Genomic DNA, 21,177 nt, shown 5'->3' on the forward strand with positions numbered 1-21,177 from the left:
GAGTGGGAGGACTCATGAGTAGTTGTAGACTTGCCAGTAAATGTTTGAAGTTTGTCGTTTCTTGTGAATACGCAGCGCTGTTCCACAGCCCAAAGGGGTCTTTCAACACACCCACTCAGTTGAAAGCTAACCGGTCCCAGATTACAGGTTCAGGCTAATGTGGGGCTTTAGCTCCTCATCATGCAGATGCTCCCTCAGTGTGAAGGCTGTGCTCTCTGCAGTCTGAGGGTGGGGATGCATCAGGACATTTGTCTGTGGGCGAGAACAATTTAGCTGCCAAGTATTCCTACACGACAAGTAACAGGGCCTGAACTAAATCACAGGAGCGTCAAGTAACACAGCGCTTCTTTGGCTCCAGACAGTCTGTTTACAAGCAATACATTCGTATCTGTGAGTGTCGGATACATACAGTTTGAGCAGGATGAGATTTTCCGAGGCTGAATCTGATATTTTTCACCCAAATCCAGTTCATGAACTTGTTTAAATTTGACCATAACAGAAACATCATCATTGAGTTACTCCTGACATGATGGCAGGTAAACCAGCTGAAAGTAAGCCCCTGATGCAAATACTTTGAGTGGTGTTTTACTGAATACCACAGAATGACTAAAATATGTAACTTTTGAAAAGGTATGTGCTCCTACTGAGTGCCAATTCAGTTATATATCTTTCTGAGTTGTGTATACGTTACTCAAGGTAACAGTGCATTTCATTTGGTCACTTGTCGTTATAACGTTAGGAGGGAAGTTGCTAACCAGCCTAAACTTAATGTAAATACAACTGTAAAATATTACTTCCTCTGGGAACATTTGTGCCTCAGTCACATAGATTTTCATTGTCAGTGGTGGTTATTTATTGCCAGGAGACATCAAGTCATGAACTCCCATGATCCCACACTACTCATGTCTTTTGTTTTGTTTTCATAAAGAGATCAGTAGCAGCAAAAATTGAATACTGTGCATTTTAGAGCAATAAAACAGTTGATCAGCATTAGCTGTTCTTATGCTAATGTGTAGACTTTGTTAACGTGCTACACGTAGACACAGCTTATGTGGTTTGCTGCAAGGCATGTGACCCAGCACAAACTTCTGCTTATGACTTATGATGCAAATGTTGTTTTCATACCTTTTGAATAATCCTGTTAGTGTGAGCATGGAGCACAGGAGCAGAACGACTGCATCCAGGCCGAACACCAGTACTGTACATATCTTTAGACTCACAGTGCTGTGAGGCTGTGCAGCCTCAGAGACGCTGAGTCTGCAGCTGAGGCCCACAGCAGCAGACAGCAGCTGATGTTTAGAGTTCAGAGGTCACCCTGTTGGCCTGGTCTTCCAGGGACCCACATAGGTGGGCTGACCTTCATAGTGACAGCTGGACTACCAGTCACAGAGTCTGCCTCCCATGAGGCACCGGGGGGAGTGGGCAGTGTGTTCTGCTGTGTTGTTTCAGGGCTGAGAGACGTCATGGCAAACTTCATGTCTGGTCTTACTGAGACTGAGTCTGGCTCTTAATATATCCTTCCCGCCAGATTGGTGTTATTGTAACCAGTGTTCATTTCAAGACTCTCTAATTTAATTAGTAATGTAATGTGCCTTTTGTCTTGTCATTTTAGCATCTGTTGCAGGACAAATACCCCCTACACATACACTAACGATACACCTTAATGGCTCTTCGTATTTACATAGAAGTTGATTCTGCTCAGTCAAATAGGATGTTTGGGAGATGACAGCTTTACTTTTTAAATTCTGAGCGAGATACTTTGAAATATAAAATCTAATTTCTGCTCCTCAGTCTGAGCTGGCCATCTTCAGATTGTCATCTTCTCACTGGACATGGTCCCTACCATGACTGGATGTAATCTGCTGGAGGCTTACATAAAGATTAATATATGAGGGTGTGATATTGGTCAGTTTATTAAAATTGGATACACCTAGTCAGCTAGATTTTGTTCAATTTTAGTTTGGGTTGCCAAGCAGCCAAACATAGGCTCAGATTTAAATTGTTTAATGTTTAAGTGGCTGATGATGTGTTGTAGACTCAAACTCTGTGGCTGCATGTAAAATGTAAAAGTGAACAGGAGGGAAAAAGGAGCTCAGTCAAACCCTAATCTGATGTCCCTCTTTGCTCTTTGCACAGGAGAGGCAGCGACTGGAGACCATCCTGAACCTCTGTGCTGAGTACAACAAAGGAGAGAGCACAGGCCTGGAGCCACTGGGCTCAGGGAGGACAGGTTTCCCCGGGGGCCTGACAGATGGCCTGGGCCGGAGACCGTCCATGGAAAATGTCCTAGGAGGGACACCGTCCTCTGCCACGCTCCGCCTGCTGCAGAGACAGAGGGAGAGCGACGAGGAGAACCTGAAGGAGGAGTGTAGTAGTACAGAAAGCACTCATCAGGAGGTGAGGACATCTCCTGCGTCAGCACTGCACTGCAATGGAGACAGACAGGTCAGAGGGAATGCTTATTTCCCAACAGCGACGCTCTCTGCATGCCGCTCTGGAACCAGCATGTGCAAATGATGTGCTCGGCTTTGCTTCACCAGTGCTTCTTTAAGTTTCCAAGGTTTCCAATAGGATCCTGAAGAAATGACCAGGAGCTGTTCACTTGTCATCAGTCATATAAGTCAGTGTATCTGAATGTTCTTACAAGTGTCAACAGTTGGCCCATGCAGGTTTTTATTCTGAACACACTGTGTGCTTCTTATACTCCACGAGCAAATAGCCATCATTTTATTTTAGCACCAAACATTCCTTCTTATATCTATACACAGACCAAACTTCTCAACATCAACGCAGAAAAATAAGTTCAGTCTCCTTTTTACAATCCATTCAGGGTCAATTCTCAACATTGTAGAACATTTTATTCTAAAGCAGGTCTACATGCAGCATAAATAGTGATGCTTAATTTACAGAGAAGTGCACACAGCCCATGTTCAGACACTGTTGTGATGTCAACACCCACAGCCACGCCCTCAGCACGGTAGTAGTTCCAAAACCACTGGCAGTGTGGTGGGTGGGGCCTGCTCAGGCCTGTGAGAGCTGATCAACCAGAGCAGACTGGGCTTTCCAGGAGGGGGCAGAGATGATGAATAGAGGCGCTGCAGCAAGAGACAAACATTCACACATTCAAACATTCTTGTAGATATCCAAAATAAAAGTATGAACTTGAAAATGAGAATGAAAGCTGTTTAGTGTGCGAGCTGTTTTTACCACAGACTGCAGACATGATATATTACACTATGAATCATGTGCCAAGTAAGTTCATTTGCTGCTGTCGTCAAGTGTCCTCTGCTCTCACACGCCCTTTTAAATGAGGAAAAAATGTTAGTGACTTCTTACATCATCTGATTTCACTCCTTTGTACATTTTTGAAAAGAGGGTACTGTGTCATTTGAATGAAAACCTGCAGTCTTTGATTAAACAGCTGGTTTGAACTGTTACACTCACACTGACTCGTTACATAAAAGCAGGTGTTCTTTGGAGATCCTGTTTGTGTGCTTGTTGATGAGCAGCTGTTATTGTCTGGAATATGTTTTTAAATGGATGCATGCGATGCGAACATCATGCTTGATATGTGATGTTGAGCTCATGTCCGACATATCAGTGACCCTGCATCACCAGTCAAAACACCAGCGTCAGGCTGAAGATGAAGGTGCACGGTGTGTTAAACAGTCTGTGTGTAGTCTGAGGATATTAACTGAAACATTGAGGTGCATGACTCAACAAATGACTTGACAGTGATGCTTTTTGGATGCTGGTTACAGTCTGCAGTAGTTATTTCTTACATTTGTAAGGAAAGTGTGCAGAGCAACACATCAGCTCCACAGAGCTACAGTCAGCTCCTCTCTTTTCACACCCATCTATTGTCTTCCCAGACTGTTTGTAGGGAGCTGCAGGCTGACTTTTAAGGAATGACAATTGTCTTTTAACACTGGCTGCATGTTTTTCATTCATCAGTCACATCCTCTCTATGTACGTTTCCCCTCTCTCTGTGTCTCTGTGTCTCTGTGTTTGTAGTGACAATTGAGGCTTTCTTAATGCCAGCATTTCTCTGGATTAAAGCTGCCAATGAACTGTGTTTATTAAGCCCGGCTCCAGTCATTGGAACTTGGTTTAAATTTTATTTTATTTTTTACCAAAAGAGAGTTTAGATGTTGGAATATCAGGCTGACACAGTATGTCTGTCTCTCCCTCCATCCCTTGGCCCCACTTACAGGGTTTTCCCTAAAATCATATGGTTAAGGAAGGGTTTGTTAAGAAAGTCTTGTCTCTAAGCTTTTTTAGTGTTGTTTCTTTATTATCCACTCAAGCTTTTTCCACTTTTGTACAAAGATATGATACTATTAATGGTACAAAGTGAAAACAACATTTTTTAAAATCAGGATTTTATTCGAGGTGGTTCCCATAACGCCACATATAAGCTAATTCTTCCACCGACCTCAGGAAAACATTGAGTTCCTCTCCTGAAGGCCTGACCTCCTCTGTTGTCCCTCCCTGCAGCACGAGGACTCGTCCAGTTCAGGCAGCGCAGGTCGTCTGGAGCTGGGTTACCTGGAAGACGAGCGGGTTCGCGTCCTCGCTCGGGTCGATGAGCTCAAAACCCGGCTGATGGAGCTGGAGCAACAACTGCAAGAGTCCAAACAAGAGGTAGAGTAGTATCAGGAGATGCTCATGGAATCATGGTGGGCCTCAGTCTGAGCTGCAACAATTGATAGACACATTGATTATAGATTAGTCACCATCTTCTTTTCCAATTAATTAGTGTTAGACATTAGACATTCGACATTGTTCAGCATTTTCTGACTTTTGTAGACCAAAAAACTATTTGAATCTTCTAGAAAATAATCAACAAGATTAGCTGACAATAAAAATAATGGTATGTGATAGAGACAAAGTGTCCACAGCAGCAGTAATAGTTGGTTGCAGTTGATGTTCACAGAATCATTACTATTTGGTCTTGGTACTTGGAGGATACCCGAGGCCCGTGTTAGTCTCGTAGCTCACCGGTGACCCTGTGTGACTTGGTTGGTCCACTCTTCCAGGCGGAGATGGAGCGTGCCTTGTTGCAGGGCGAGAGGCAGGCCGAGCTCGACCAGATCGAGGCTGAAACGGACATCATCACTCAGCTGCAGCACAAGCTGGACGAGCTGGAGAGCGCCATCCAGAGGGAGAAGGACAAGGTACGGAGAGCCGCGTGCTCACATTTGAAATGCTTTATTTGAATCCATGGAGTGTACGGGATTCAAATATTTGCTGAGGTTAAGAACATTCTTTGACACAGACAGAAAACACACACATACACTCACTGCCTGCACGGTCTCCTGAACAGTCCGCTGTGGTCTGTCACATTCCCTACTGGTTTGTCACTGTTGGTGTCCTTACATGAGTCAGCATTTCTGTCTGTACCAAGCATCCTTCTCTTGTAGAATTTAATGTTTTGCAAAGACAACTGAAGCCATATCACAGGCTTTATAAAAGACTGGATTGAGTCCATTGGTTATTCTCTCTTGCATGTTTTGGCCTTAGTGGTTTGTTCTCTGGTCAACTCTCCTCTCTCCCTTCCTGAGCTGGACTCTGCTAACTAATGACATCCATTAACTCCTAATCCTTCCTCTGCTTCTTCAGCACTCACAGTTACTGTATCTCTGATCCACTTCGCCCGCCTCGTTCTTCACTGTCTGCATGACAGACCTGCTGGGCCAGGAAACCTGCCCTCCAGCTGTTTGGGATCTGTAGGGCACGGGTTACTACAGAGACTTGGCATAATGTGTTCTTTTAGAGGTCAGGGGGAACTAGGAGCATGCTTTCTGTAGTGGTTTTAGAGGCCTCTTTTCTTTTTCCATACACCCACCACATTTTAGCTGTAGCAAGAAAGAACTTTTGCTTTTTAAAGGGCCCACACTCCAGACAGTGAGATTTTTAGATTATAAAGCAAGTCTATTTCCTCTATAAATACTGTGAATCTACTGTCAACCCTGTCTTCAAATGAGCTCTCAGTACTTCTGTGAGGTTGTGATGTCAAAACAATATAGCTACTGCCCTCAGCCATGCCCCCAGCACTGCATTGGTCTCCAGACTACAAGTAGAGATTATGTGGGCAGTGCCTGCTCAGGCTCAAGAGAGCTGACCAATCAGAACAGACCGGCCTTTTAAGAGCTGCAGCAATGTTTTTTTTAACATAAAATTAAACATTTTCTTGCAAATGCTAAAAATGAGTATGAACCTGAAAGGGGACCTTTAAATTCTTCTAAAAGGTTTTCTGTGTTTCCTCAGTGTCTCTGTGAGGATCCCACAGGTTTCCCAAGAAAATGTATGTGTGTCTGTCATGATCGTTTGAGCCAGTAACTTTAGATCTGATGTCTCAGTGTCACCTTTCCTCCCACATTATAAACCTGTCCAAGAACACAAGTTATCCTATGTTGAAATCGGATCAACATGTGACATTGAAGATTCTTCTTGAACCTGTTCTTCTACTACTGACAATAAGACTTTCAGCATTATGGTATTAAAAGAATCAGCGGTGTCTCTTGAAGTGCTCAAAGCTTCACCTGAGCTTCCCCTCCACTCTGAACTGTGCCTTGTACTTCAGAGTGTCAGTGCTGGTAGTCCTTAAAGACCTGTCAGCCTTTTCAGTTTTACACATCAAAATGAAAATGTTATAAGGTGACACACTAAAGCCCGTAACAGCAGAGCAGTTATCGATTGACTCCTGAGCCTGAAACTAGAGCAGCTCCTCAGAGACATGAAGTTTATGTACTTTAACTTCGAGAACAACTGAGACGTGTTAGAACTTTCAGACGAACATGGGTATTCTGGGGCCCATAAATGTCAAGTAAATTACGGGGCAATTTTCTCACAGCTTATTGAAGTTATATCTGTGGCAGGTGATGTTGGTTCAGTAGTATCTGTTACTTCAAGTCAAGTTAATTTAGTGGTTTTAGAAAAATGTCAGAAATTATGTCTCCTGGATATTTTAAGAGAGGAATCTGTCATCTCTGGATCCAGCGCTGCCCTGCCAAGCCCTTTAAATCTGTCTCGATGGTCTGTTGCTAACACCTTACAGCTTTTTGATTTGCACGGCGTGGATTTTGAGCAGTGTGTTTCTCTCTCTCTCTCTCTTTCTCTCTATCTCTCTCTCTCCCCTCGCCCATCCATTCTGTGTGTGGGTGTGTGTTGTGTCTTTCTAGGAGAGGGCTAATGTTGAGGCTGAGCGCCGGGCCCTGCAGAGCCTCCAGGAGGGCTACTCTGAGTTGAAGAACCAGCTTCATAACTGTCCCGAGTCTCTGCGGGAACAGTTGCAGGAACAGCTCAAAAGGGTGGGTCGACAGTGAAACAGAAGCACGAGACCACCACCTCCACACCCACCTGCGGAATTAGTTTTGCAGTAGCATTGCCCTTTTAAAATTCTGAGTTTGAATTTATTCTAAAAAACTACATCGTGCCCCTTTCATGTACATTTAAGGTTGTTATTTAAATGGCTTAGTCAGTGAATTAATTAATTATTGTTTTCCAAGCTTAACAGAACAGAGATATATGTGATTCCTGTGAACTGTGGCCTGTAAATAATTGAAATAACTTGAATATTTATTTTTTTCATTATTATTATTATTATTATTATATTAGTTAAAATGGACCAGACAGGCAAGTCATCACACTGTGTATATTGATATTAGGGCTGGGCAATATTAAAAATAATATTGTTATATTTGATGCAGGTTATATATCTCGATATTTTAAAACCTGCTCAAAACAAAGACTGCAGGGACGACTATAGTTACTTGGACAAAATATGAGCACAATGAGATTTCTGATCAGTAATCAGCAGTAATGTAGATATCATGACTGACTGGGTAAAGACAAATATAAGTAGAACAGTGTGGTGAATTCAGACATCACTTTACTGTAATGAACCTTTTAGACAACACTTATGTCACTGTATCATCATTTACTCATATCCAAAATAGAAAATCTGCCTGAATAGACATAAATCCACTCTGTCTATTATACAGTTTGCCTGACAGCCTGAACACTTTCAGCCCTTTTCTCCCCTCACACTCACCACTTCTGCGTTTGCAGGGCAGTGCATGTGCCAGCACATAGCACATAGTGTTAGTGGCACCTTTAACCCTTAGGCAGGGGCCCACTGCATATGGTTTACACACACACGCGCGCACACACTCACACATGCACTCAGGGTATTTGCGAGGAGTCTTCTCAGTGCCCCTCACAGACGTGCTGCTGCCACATGCTGCAGGAATGTTCCCTCCTCCGCAGCACACCTACATGCTACTGAAACCTCAGGCCGACACAGGAGCGCACAAATGGCTCCTGGACACTTCAGCTGCTACTGATGCACTTTGGTAAAATGATTGGACGTCATGTGATTTGGTCGTGCTGCTCTGCATGTGTGAATCTGAACTGCATCTCTTCTGCGATCTGCCATGGCTCACATAATTTGTATAACTGCTCACTAATCAATTAACAGAGGCCCTGACTAGACCCATTCTCTGTCTGCTCTCGCTCTCATCCTGTGACTTGTCTTATGTAATTATACGTTGCTGACTGGTTTACCACTTAAATCAGTGGTGCCCCAACTTTTTCCCATAATGGCCTACACTGAAACTTCATGATGGGACACAGGTGAAAGCAAATATGCATTGTTTTGTTTTGTAAAAATGCCAAGAAGGTACTCGGATCCCAAATTTTCTTTAATCTGCTGACTCCCTGTGCAAAGTGTCACTCTGCCCATAATGCTCAGATTATGAAACAAAATTAGACCTTGGTCTAATAACGTAGGCTGGATGTATTTTTCGACAGCATTGAATCAGACACTGCCATTATGTCAGATCTTAATGTAATGTGTTTGTCTTGCGTTTGGAGAACACAACGTGGCTGTTTGAGATACTTCATTGCAGATGAACTTAAATTCATGTCCAGTCCACAGAGCAGAAGTACACTTCAGATGTGAAGTAGAACCACATCCAAACATAGAACAGAAGTTTCTCCCAAGGTGTACGACTTTGAACACCTCGATGACACTTTGAGTTCTTTGTTCTCGCTTTGACCACTTGCACAAATGATTCATTTTCATCCCACACTGCGTGTCAGTGAATTGACATCGCAGGCCGTCTGGTCGTTCGCAAGTGCTACAAAGACTCTCAAGAGCCTTCAGGCTCAAACACTCGCCTGTCCTCTGCTGACAGAAGTGCTGTGAAACTTCAACTTGTCAGCGACTACAGAGTGACATACAGAGAGGACGGGCTGGCACCTGAGAGAAACCTGCAGTACACAGAAGTATGCTGCATACATTTACATTACAGCCAGCATTGTTTATATTATCACTATTTTACACGGAGAGCTATTGACACACATATTTTGTAATTAAGATTCTTGTCATGTAATATTTGTACTATAATTTCTATAGTAAATATGGTAGATGTGGCAGAGAGAAGTGATGACAATGACAATGATTAAAAAAAAATGACTACAAGTCTTCCAATGCAAAATATTTTATGTAATATAAATGCTTTGCCTCCTGTGTATCACAGCACATTCACACCAGTCGCTGTGCTGCAGTAGAAGCATGTTCTTCATGGCTGTCTGCTTGACTTAGCACCGTGTGGCCCAAAAAAGAGCTCCAGCAATGCCGGCAAAATGTTGTATGCTATTTCAAAGATGTTTTCGCTCTGTGGCCAGCAACTACACTAGACTGCCAATAGTGGATGGCTTCAAAATGAGTAATGTAGATAGTGTTCTGTGTTGTTGTGTTAATGAGCGCTGATGCAGTGTGTTGGCCTCCCATCAGGACGGAGAGGTGCTGGAGGCAGGAACCAAAAAGTTTGAGGACCTGGAGTTCCAGCAGCTGGAGAGAGAGAGCAGCCTGGAGGAAGAGAGGGAGACCATGAGCCAGCAGCTGCTCCAGGAACGAGCAGAGTACCACAACAGTGTGGCCAAGAGGAAGGTGAGGAAACACCACACATACTGCCGGCCATCTGCAGTAGAACAATATGCACATTATGGTTTGAAAAATATATGTTCTGCTTTGGGTAGAGCTCACTCTGTAGTGTACGCTCACACAGCAGGCAGAGAGGCAGCAGCCGAACACGCCTCAACCATCTGGAGACGGTTTGCTTATTTTCTAACTGCAGAGGCAACATCACTGCAGGAATTCTATATTTCTTTGCGACAATTATTTGATTTACACCAACAAAATACCTCCAACGACATCTGGTGTTACCACACGGAGGTTTTAAGCCATTTTTATCACATATTCATTTTGCACTGCCACATCCTTCCACTCCGGTATTTACAAAGTTATACAACACATTCTATGCTATTTTCTAAGTGGATTTTAGAGATGAGTTCCTTCTGTGTCATCTCATTCAGGATAAGGTGTCTGCTCTGGAGAACCAGGCCAACCAGCTCGGCCTGCAGGCTACACAGGAGTGTGACCGGCTGGCCAAAGACAGGACCCTCACTCTGCAAATGCTCCAGAAGGTAACTAGTTCAGAGTCACACTGTGAGAGCACCAACACTGGGATTGTTCTCAGAGAAAGAAGAGCTGCAAATGCAGAGTTCTGCAAATGAACGCTTTCCAATAATCCCGATAACTATTTAAGACATACAAACTAACATGAGTCTTTGTGTTCCAGGAGAAAGAGAGGCTGTCGGCCCTGGAGAAGAGATACCACAGCTTGACGGGAGGGAAGAGCTTCCCCAAGTCCTCCTCGGCCATGAGAGAGGTAAGAGAACGACTGAACACACACGTAAAACACTCAGCGCTCCTGGCCTGACAACAGAAGGTAGCTTGGATGACTGATTCCTTTAACTGGCAGTGATGTGTTGGTGTGAGAACATGGTGACAATCTAACTGTTCAACACTGCTAGTGTAATCAGACTAATCCAAAGATTGATGGTGGTGATGTGTTTTCTAATGTCTACTTTTTGATTATCAGTGTGTCGAGCAAACTAACCTTGTATTGGTCACTACATTAGTGGACTGTCTAGGTGTTTAACTCCTAGCAGCTGTAAGAGAGGGAGAGCGACGGACAGAACTCATTTTTCACACATTCACAATGAAGGTCCCATATTGTAGAAATTGCGTTTCCATTTCTGTTTTGATTTTGAATAATGTGAGTATTAAAATGGCTCAGATAAATAACTAAGTCTTCGGAAACTTAAGGATGTCTATAAGATTGTGATATCACGACTACACAGTCACTGCCCCCAGCAGGGCTGTCATTACAAAAACATTGGCAAAGAGCTGATGCCAAAACGTGGGGCGGCAGTACATGTTTGGGCCTGTGAGACCTGACCAATCAGAGCAGACTGGGCTTTTCAGGAGGGGGAGGCTTAAAGAGACAGGTACTGAAATGGAGTGTTCAGACAGAGGGTGAATAGAGGTGCTGCAGCAACAGACCAAAGCAAAGAGGGGGAAGCATACCGCCAGAGTAATTGCTGTCTGCATTCTCTTTATACATCCAGTACTGTAGCTTTCATTGGCTGTTTCGCTCAGTTAGCTCTGCAGCTAGCCAGACTACCTGGGGAGTGTTGGTGTTTATAATACTAGAACAGGAGAAGGAGGTCTTCAGGCCCAGCGCTGAAACTGTATGGGGGTGCGATCGCCTCTTCAGATATAACGAGGTGGGCCGAGGCTAGCTGGTTAGCATGCTAACATCAAAACAACATAAAACATACCCAATGTATTTCCTCACACTGTTGATCTTTGTAGTTATTTTGAGTTAATAAACCTGAAAATGAAAATAATATTGGACGTCTGACTTTATTTGTCATGGAAAGATCTTGCATCTGGTATATGTGTCCTGTAGCCATTAAACACTCTCATTCCTGAACTGTTAAAACAGGAAGCGCTCCATATCAGCGAAGCTGACCTGTTGTTTGAGGATGTCCACTCCTCCCAGCATTCTCTCTGTCGAGCCTCTTCTTCCTACTTACATCCCTCCCCTCCCTGTCAGTTGTACCCCAGCAGCCCTACGGAGGTAACCAGACTAATGATCCCTGCATGAAGCCTGCTGCTTCCCTCTGCTGTGTGTAAAACTCACCCCAGACATGTTCTGTCAGTGTCCTGGTCACTCTCCCGCTTCTGTGCCAAGCCAAGTGTTTTGTTTTTTTTTCCCCAATACAACATAGTTTACAAGAACTATGTTTAAAGAAGAACCAGCTCACTAGCTGTCAGTTCACGTCAGGTTTTGTCTGTTCTGAGCCCAGAGATGTAGTGGAAGACTCACTGAACCCAGGAGTGTGTAATGATCAATTCTCGTAGTGATTATCTTCTTATTTACCACTACATCACTGGTACCTACACCAGTCCCTGAGTGTGGCGTCCTGTGTGTGAGGCAGTTGTGATGCTAAAGATGCGCTTCCTGTCGCTTGGTGTGTTCCTGTTTGTCTGTCGTGCACCTTTTAGCTGTATTAACTGCCCTAAAACTGGTTAAATATGGGCCTGTCTTGTTCTCAGCACATGTTGTCTATCAGCGCGCTGTATGTGTTTGTGTGCTGTACATAAGCAGTACAGTACAGTGTTGTCCTCAGTGCTTCTCATGCTGTCTGACCCTTGTTGGCCGCTGGCTGTTGGTGCTCAGGAGTACATGAAGCTGTCGGATGTCTTTAAGATGTATGGCAGCAGCGGCCGCCGTCAAAGCAGCACGTCCACCTCTCACGGCGGCTCGTTTGCCATAGATGCTGCATTAGCTGGCGCCTGTGAGGTACCATCACTTCTGTCTGTCTCTTCCCTGATTCGTTACTGCCTTGACTCTGTCTGTCTGTCTCTCTATCTGTCTCTCTCTCTGTCTCTCTCTCTCTGTCTGTCTCCCTCCTTCCATTTTCATGTCATGTTGCTCCCTCTGCTGGTTTGCTGTGAATCAGACTGACTGTAGTGTTGGCTTTGCTCTGTGTGTTGGAGGCAGCTCCTCTCCCTCTGTAGCTGCACTCACACTCTGTGACTGACTGTGTCATGTCTGCAGTACAGAGGCTTTCATTAGGGTTGGACTGATAAATGTAGGCTCTGCATTAATAACTGCTGCTAGTAAAGGGTAGTCAATTCTGCAAAAAAAAAAAAAACACTATTGTGTGACATGTACGGCAGGGTGTGATTTCTTTTTCTTTTCTTTTTTTTTGCATCAGTCAGTGCAATAAATTATTTTGAATACATCAACCTCAAAAGGTATTTAATGAAGGTACTTTTTGGACCTTTTTTTCACCTGTATGTGGGAGAAAGATGGGAATGACAGGCATTAAACGCCCCCCTAATGACTCAGACCAGCTGCAGTTCATGGCTAGTGTCTTAAAGGAACAGTTCACCCAAAAGGTAAAATCCAGTCATTTCCTCCTCTCCCTATGCTGATGTGAATTCATACAGTGTTGCAGTGACTCATTTTTGTACGTACACCTTTTCTTCTATTTGTCTTCACCAGTAATGTTTCTCAGCACAGCAAAGAGCTCTAAGAGTCTGAGATGTCCGAAGTTCTGAAAGGTTTTGATTGGTTCCCAGTAGAACATGAGGGAGAATATGATCAGTGTTGGCTCCAAGTCTCAGTCCAACCCTGATGTTGAGTGTGTGAATTGTGTCCTATGCTGTGTGTGTCCTTCCCTCACACCTTCATGATGCAGAAGGTCACTAAGTGTGCTCGAAACGTTTGCCTCCTGCTGCCTGTCTTGCTAAATGACGTGTGTTTTCACTGCTGCCTGTCTTTCTCCTCTCCTCTCCTTCGTGTGTGTGTGTGTGTGTGTGTTGCCATGGTGAAGGAGTATGTGACAGTGGGCCAGTTAAATCAGATGTATGGGATGCCAAAGGTGGAGTCGTCCCCAACTTCCCCGCTTCGCCAGCCCCTGCAGCCTGGAGCCATAAACCCTGCCTTCTCCTGCCTCACCTCTCCTCATGGCTCCTCCCTCTCTCTGTCTGTGGAGGTGTGTCCTTCCTTCCTTCCTTCCTTTCTTCCTTCCTTCCTTCCCTCCTTTTCACCAGCTGAGCCCAACACTCTATTCTCCTTTCTTTCTTTTTGATACATTTCGACACTTTCCCAGTATAAACACATGACAAACACCTGCTTAGAATGAGTATGTAGTAGTTGTATGTTTAGTATAACTGGATCTCAAATGTGTCCTCAATGTGTCTTTTGAGTCGTTCACACATGTACATAGAGCAGTTCAGCTGTGATCAGGAAGCATGTTGTTATCAGGTCTGAACAGAGTCTGGAGCTCCAACCATCTAGGTTTGCCTCAAGTCAGATTCCTGTTGTTTCCAAAGACTCACCAGTCATCCTGCTGTCCCTGTCCATGCATCTGTATCTAAGAATTAGACAGTTGTATCAGAAGAAGTGAACTTGAACAGCTTGAATTTAAGATTTAACATAAGCTGCGTGTGTCAATCAGCTGTTTAAATTGGATTTTTTTCAGAACAATAGAAACAGGAGTGACGAATCTCATAAACCCAAAAAACACATTTTTGGCAGAAAGAAAACAAAATAAATCTAGTGTTCTTTTCAAAATAGTCCAGTTTCTGAAGTGTAGAGATAGTGTATGTATTGGGCTCCAAGGAGAGCTGAAGTAAAGTGAAACATAAAATGAGCTAAAAACTTAAATGTTCTTGAGAGAAACTGGGTCAGTGCAGCATCAACATAGAATTAGAATAGAAACATGTAAAATAGGGATACAGCAGCTGGAGGGCATAAAGCATAATGCAGCTGACAACCACTCTGTGTGGGAGATATTTAAGAATCATTTTCAAAGTATAAAGCACTTTAATTACAGCTTTTTAGGGTGTATAAAACAAATGTTCCCACTCTCTTCCCACTGTCTGTGAATGCTTTCTAATCTCATCTTGTCTCCTCTTCTTCCTCCCTCTCTCCTGTTCCTTCTTCTCCTCTCCTCTGACACTCCTTCTTCTTCCTCTGTTCTCCAGTACCAGTCTGAGGGCAGTAGGCCTCACCTCAACAAGCTAGATTTAGAGCAGTGGTACCAGGAGCTGATGGCTGGCTCCAGCCAGCTGTGTCCTCCTCTGCCAGCCAAGTGTGTGTCAGGCCGCAGGCCTGTGCTGCAGGTACAGGGCCTTTCTTCTTCCTCCTCATTGTTCCCACTTATTCTTCTGCTGTCTGTGTGTGCTGATGCTCCTCTGCCAACCTTCAACTTACTCAAGCAGCTGGATGTGTGTGTGTGTGTGTGTGTGTGTGTGTGTGTGTGTGTGTGTGTGTGTGTGTGTGTGTGTGTGTGTGTGTGTGTGTGTGTGTGTGTGTGTGTGTGTGTGTGTGTGTGAGAGAGAGAGAGAAAACTGCCTCAGAAAAGAAAAGGGAAAAAACCTCCCGCCCCGCTTGAAGCGTCTTGAAAACTGCTGGTTCACCTCTGCTTTGAGATGAAGACTGAAAAAAACTGTCACTAGGTATAGACAGAGACAACCTCAGGCAGGACACGGCTGCATGCTGGAGCATTTGTTCTGACTGGAACTTCACTGTTCACTTTGGTTATTAAAGGGTTGATGTGAGTTAGGTTAGCCTGTAGCAGAAGTCCTCTAACTTCAGACAGCACGTAGAGAAAGTAAGAATGTGTGAACACTTTTAAGTCATCACTTTGAACATCAAGTCATTCCACACAGTACATGAACGCAGCTTTAACTTAAGTGGGCCTGATCAAAGCTGCTCAATGAAAGGGACTGTTCCAGGTGTGTGTGTGTGTGAGTTGTGTGTGTGTGTGTGTGTGTGTGTGTGTGTGTGTGTGTGTGTGTGTGTGTGTGTGTGCGTGGGTGTGTGTGTGTGTGGGTGCGTGGGTGCGTGGGTATGTGTGTGTGTTGGCTCTTTGATATATTTTGTCAGTCTTTGATAGTGAAATTGAAACTGCTTATTGAACCTTGTTGTATTAATTCCAGCGTTTTAACAACATCAGTGTTCAGTGGCGCTCACAGCTCAGTGTTTTCCAGCAGGAGCTTGTAATTCATCCACGCTGACGCTCACATGGGTTTGCTCTAACGTGTGTTATCAGCACTTCTTGATCCTGATCTCCTCACGCTCTCTATGTGTTTCCTCTCTCAGGTGTTCCGCTCTAAGCTGGACAGTGATCCGGGCCTGTCTCTCCATCAGCCTAAATCAGGCTCTGCGTCCCCTCTGCAGCTCGGAGCGGCAACACTGGGACGCAACACGAGCTCAAAGGTACTCAGGTTGTCCCTTTCAATGCTGATGTGGCAGTCGTGCCTCTGCATTTTCCCCCTCAAGTCCAGATAATTGTTTCAACCCTGTGGACCTGTTTTCTGACCTTATATCATGTGTGCCCCCCTGTGACTCAGCAGAGCCCCCTGCTGGCGGCCAACAGCACCGGCAGTCTGCCTCGGAACCTGGCTGCAACCCTGCAGGATATTGAGACCAAGAGGCAGCTCGCTCTGCAGCAGAAAGGTAACTGAGACTCACTTGACACAAACCAACGCTCAACATTCAGCAGGCAGGTTATTATTATGATTATACATATTTATGGTGTGAGGATTAAAGTCTGAGGAAAAAACCCTGTTAAACTTTTCCACTACTTTAACACATCCGTGTATTTCACGACACTGTGGATGCATCAAATCACACACTGGTTTGTCTGTACAACATTTTTTTTGGGCATTTGCTTGTAATAGTCGCTGACTTTAGAAACAGAAATAAGACACTAGGACAGTACTAAACACATAAAATAAACAAAATGTTCAGTTGCAGGTGTTTTGCCTGTGAGGGGTTTATGTACTGTGTTTGTGTGTGTGTATTTATAAATGATGCAATGCTCCTTTTCCAGCCTTGCTGCTGTTGGTTTTGTGTCACATGTCACTGGAAGCCCAACACTTAACTCACTTCTAACTTGTTTACTGTAGCTGACTTGTTTATACGTACTTCCCGACCAACTCAGTTTTTCTTGAAGTATCTTTCACTAAAGTAACAAGAGTTTTAACCTCATGTACGGTGGACGGCATCTTCCTCACTGAGCGTGGGCAGCTGGATGGTGATCTTGAAGGTGATGCTGTTAATTCCAGCTGTGGGACCTTTGTCCATGTGTGTTTCATTTGTCATCACTGTGCTACCATTGCTCCACATTGTTTATCCATTCATGCTAAATGATTTGTTGCATTTATAAGCATAAATCAATCATTTATACAATAATTCATCATTATTCATGCATTTAATAAGCACATGGTCTTCTTCCTCATCTCTCATCATCGAGGTCAGTGGTTCCAAACCTGGGGGTCAGGACCTGCTGAGGGTTTGTTAGATTAGTGTGGTGCTTCATGCGAAAGCAGGATAGAAAAGCAGAAAACATTCGAAACATTCAAAACAATCTGTTGTTTTGTTTTTGATTTACTCGGTCAGAGACAGATCTAGTTACTGGCAATGGGGCTGAAGAACATAGACATTATTTATTCAATTTGCCACAAGTCAAACAGATCATTAAGAACTGATGTAGGTTATAGTTGGGTTATTACCAAAAGATTAACTAATATTAATAACAACAATAACCAGAGCTGAACAATTCATTGAAATAGCATCTGAATCACAATGTAACAATATTATGAAATGCTTCAATGTGTAGTTCAGCCCTAGTGATAATAATTAAAAGAGAAAGCAGATTAGCTGATTACAGCAAGCACACATCGGTGTTAAACTGGCGCGTGAAATCTGCAAGATAACAGAGTCAGACAGAGATCATCCGTTATTAGAGGCTCAGTAGAAGTCTGTGTGTTTGCCGTCAGGGATGTGCGCTCATATTCTTGTTAATTATTAGCTTTGGTTGTAATTAAATGTCATCCTGCTGTGTGTGTGCGTGTGTGTGATGACGCGTGTGTGCATGCGCGTGTGTCACCAGAGGAAGTTCTTTTCCTCATGCCTCAGTGTTGTTGAATGGATCAGAGAAAAGCAGCCTGGTGTTTCAGGCGGCTGCCACCCACAGGTGCTGGGTTTGAAGCCTGAGTTAGTCACATATATCAGCGTCTGCCGTCCTCTGTTTCTTCATGTCTGTCCGTCTCTGTCTGTGCTGCACCACAGAGCCCCTGACCTCCAGACAGAACAGCGTAGAGGGCAGCTCAGCAGGTAGACTGATCCCTGCGTCCAGGAGTTGATCATTTCTCCTGTTTTCTTCATTTTGTTCGGCGAGATCCATCCTGTTCATCTTCTGTCTCCACATGTCACCAACAGTGTCTGAAATGAACCATCTCCTGCCAAGGGTCCACACACAACCTTGATCAAATGTCACCCTGCCTGTTTTGTTGTTTAAATCAATGAGGAATGAATAAAATCAAGTATGAATTCATCCCGTCAGATAGTGAAGTTTAAGCTAGTTCAATTAACCATCCAAAAAAAGGGGAAAATTAAATGCCAGGGAGGATAGCAGGCAGCCAATCAGGAGCCAGTTCTGGAAAAAAAAAGCTAAGCCGGTGTGTCGGGTTACTTTTATTGATTTCTCCATCAAAGCTAACATTTACCAGAGCTGGACTCTTGGCGGCTGTTAATTTCAGACCCTTTTCTCTTCATCCTTCTCCTGCAGTCTCTTCCATCTCTGGTGTGTCGTTAACTCCTCTCCCCTCCCGAACATTTCTTTTCATCTTGTCTTTTGTCTGCAACATTGAACAGCCTTTTCTTCTTCCATCAATCTTCCATGAAAGTTCGTGATGCTGGAGAATAAATCTTGCATGTTCAGCATTCACTGAGCTCCTCCCCTGGAGCTATCGACCCGGGCGCTTCTTTCCAGATGTGTTAGCCCATTATCAGGTGCACAGCAGCATGGATTTGAAATGTGAGGGAAATGGATAGATACTGAACTCTGCGGTGACAGGACTTAGTGGGTTTTTGAAGTTATCCTTCAAGCTTGTGTCACTGAGAGAACACATACTTGTATGTGTGGTGCATGGTTTATGGGCTGGTGCTGGTTGTGCATTTACAGGTTCTTTCAGTTCAGGTTATTCGCTAGCATGCTGGTTTAAATGTGGTGATCTCTCTTCTCTGTAGGAAACCGCTGGGCCTCTTATTGATTGAGTTGCCTGTAGGATTAAAGGAACAGTTCTGTCCAAATTCAAAAATACACATATTTCTTCTTACCTGTAGAGCCTTTCAACCATCTAGATTGTTTTGGTGAGCGCTGCAAAGTTTTGGAGATATCCACTATAGAATCACTGACTTCTCTCCAAAATGATTGAACCAGATGGCAAAAAACACATTTGAAGATTCAACAATAATATCTCAAGACCTGGTTACTGAAGATAATATACAGACCTTATTGTGAGCAGTTGCATGAAAGAACTATTTTCTTCGTACCAAACTATACCCGCCTGCCATAACATTCATGGATGTGAGGCTAACTAAGTTAAGCGCTATTAATGTTTACATCCTGCTGCAGTGATGGAATGTAACTACAGTACATTTGCTCAAATACTCAATCAGTTAAATTTTTAGGTGCTTGTATTTCCTTTTTTCCACAAAAAATAATGAGAAAAAAGCTGAATATTGGAACAGAGTTAGCCGGCCTGATAATCAGTAGACCCACAGTACATGGAAATACATGCATAACTTACTTACATACTTTTGATGTGCATTTGATCCTTTACATTTGACAAAGTACTCTTCGTATGTGGTCATGTTTACCAAAATGATACTTACACAATATTTCAAGCACATCTTTTGGATATTTTTGCAGCACTGCTGCCACAAGCACGAGCCTGTCACCATGAGGAGATGCACACTTCTTTCTGCACGGTGTTCAGTTAAAAGAAAGTAGTTCCTTTGTGAATCTGCTCACATTAAGGCCTTCTTGATTTATCTTCAGTAACCAGGTCAGGATTTCTGGAAAGAGACATTGCTGTTGAGTTTTTCAGATGTGTTTCTTTTTCACACCTGTATATCTGAAAGAAGGTCATTATCACCAATACACTCTAGAAGGATCAGTATCACTACAGGTAAGGGGAAACATCTGAATTGATTTTGGAACGGTCCCTTTAAACTTCCGTCCTTGTTCCATTTTCCACGCCCAGTAAATCTGTGTATGGACTGATCAGTGCCCTCCTCCCTGCAGGTCAGCAGGTGATCGAGGAGCAGCGTCGTCGCCTTGCTGAGCTCAAACAGAGGGCAGCGGCCGAAGCTCAGTGTCAGTGGGAGGCGCTGCACGGCTCTCAGACCCACCTCATGACCTCCTGCTCCTCGTCGCCCTCCTACTCCCCAGTCATGTCCTACAGCCCAGCGCTGAGCCACAGCTCCATCGGTGGTCCTCCTCTGGTTCACCACTCCATCCTGCACCACCAGCCCCCGTCAGCCGGAGAGCAGCCATACGACACCCTGAGCCTGGAGAGCTCCGACAGCGTGGACACCAGCGTGTCGACAGGGAACAACTCAGCCTGCTCACCAGACAACATGTCCAGGTAAACACACTGTCACTGTTTATTGACTTATTTATTGGATTCAGTCCAACCTCTGAGTGAACTCAGCACTCAGCAGAGACTCTAGTTCTGTCTCTTCTTTTTCCATCTCTTCTCAGCAATGTTACATTCATGAAGTAAAACCCATTTCCCTTCCAGCTCCAGTCAGCAGTAACATTAGAGAACATAAACACCTGAGGTCTCATCCACAGAGATTAATCCATTTTTTAATCCAAAAAGTTACAGAATCTGCACCAACTCTGTCCCCCAGCACTGGAGGCTCTGAGCAACTGAGCAGCAGCTCTCGTCCCCCCCTGCCTGGTCCTCCCCACACTGCACAAATCTTTTGCTTTGTTTTGATGGAGCGCCCCCTCGTGGCAGAAACTACACATTGTGTGTTAATGTCTTAAGATGTCTTCACTATGATTCTGAGAGGTCTTAAGAACTGATTGGATAATGAAATCAATGCTGCTTTTATAAAGTTGCATTAACTTCATATTATAAAACTACAAAAAGAAACCAACATGGAATCAGTAACTACTAATGCAAACTGCATAATGGAATTAAACAGCAACTCATTTTTTTGTTAAACAAAAATGATGAATATTCAAAGTTAAAGTAGCATTAAAGAAGTATTACAATCAGAGTCTTAAAAGCCCACACACAGACACACACACCAGGTAAAGTCTGTGCCCACAGGTCGGCTCATTTGTCGACCATGTGTTAATGTGTTACAGCAGTGTTCCCCACAGCATGTTCTCAGCAGCACCTGATGTTCAGGTCCCGTTTAGATCTCTCTGGAGTCC

General features: G+C 43.9%; 1 protein-coding gene across 10 annotated transcripts in view; it reads left to right on the forward strand.

Annotated features, from left to right (window-relative positions):
• The window catches only part of phldb1b (pleckstrin homology-like domain, family B, member 1b), a 116,795-nt gene that overhangs the window by 83,549 nt on the left and 12,069 nt on the right, over positions 1–21,177 (forward strand). For 2 of the 10 annotated variants that reach the window (XM_037119269.1, XM_037119313.1), the window contains 15 exons: positions 2,137–2,445; positions 4,498–4,644; positions 5,040–5,177; positions 7,185–7,313; positions 9,803–9,958; positions 10,384–10,494; positions 10,650–10,739; positions 11,862–11,996; positions 12,600–12,722; positions 13,762–13,923; positions 14,918–15,055; positions 16,038–16,154; positions 16,289–16,394; positions 18,012–18,056; positions 20,032–20,374. In XM_037119269.1, coding sequence (XP_036975164.1) covers positions 2,137–2,445; positions 4,498–4,644; positions 5,040–5,177; positions 7,185–7,313; positions 9,803–9,958; positions 10,384–10,494; positions 10,650–10,739; positions 11,862–11,996; positions 12,600–12,722; positions 13,762–13,923; positions 14,918–15,055; positions 16,038–16,154; positions 16,289–16,394; positions 18,012–18,056; positions 20,032–20,374 — 2,249 coding nt within the window. The remainder of the gene's footprint in view (positions 1–2,136; positions 2,446–4,497; positions 4,645–5,039; positions 5,178–7,184; positions 7,314–9,802; positions 9,959–10,383; positions 10,495–10,649; positions 10,740–11,861; positions 11,997–12,599; positions 12,723–13,761; positions 13,924–14,917; positions 15,056–16,037; positions 16,155–16,288; positions 16,395–18,011; positions 18,057–20,031; positions 20,375–21,177) is intronic. The other 8 variants (XM_037119278.1, XM_037119296.1, XM_037119288.1 and 5 more) reach the window with 8 other exon arrangements.

This window comes from Acanthopagrus latus, chromosome 2 (assembly GCF_904848185.1).
Source record: "Acanthopagrus latus isolate v.2019 chromosome 2, fAcaLat1.1, whole genome shotgun sequence".
In the NCBI taxonomy this organism is placed as follows: domain Eukaryota; kingdom Metazoa; phylum Chordata; class Actinopteri; order Spariformes; family Sparidae; genus Acanthopagrus; species Acanthopagrus latus.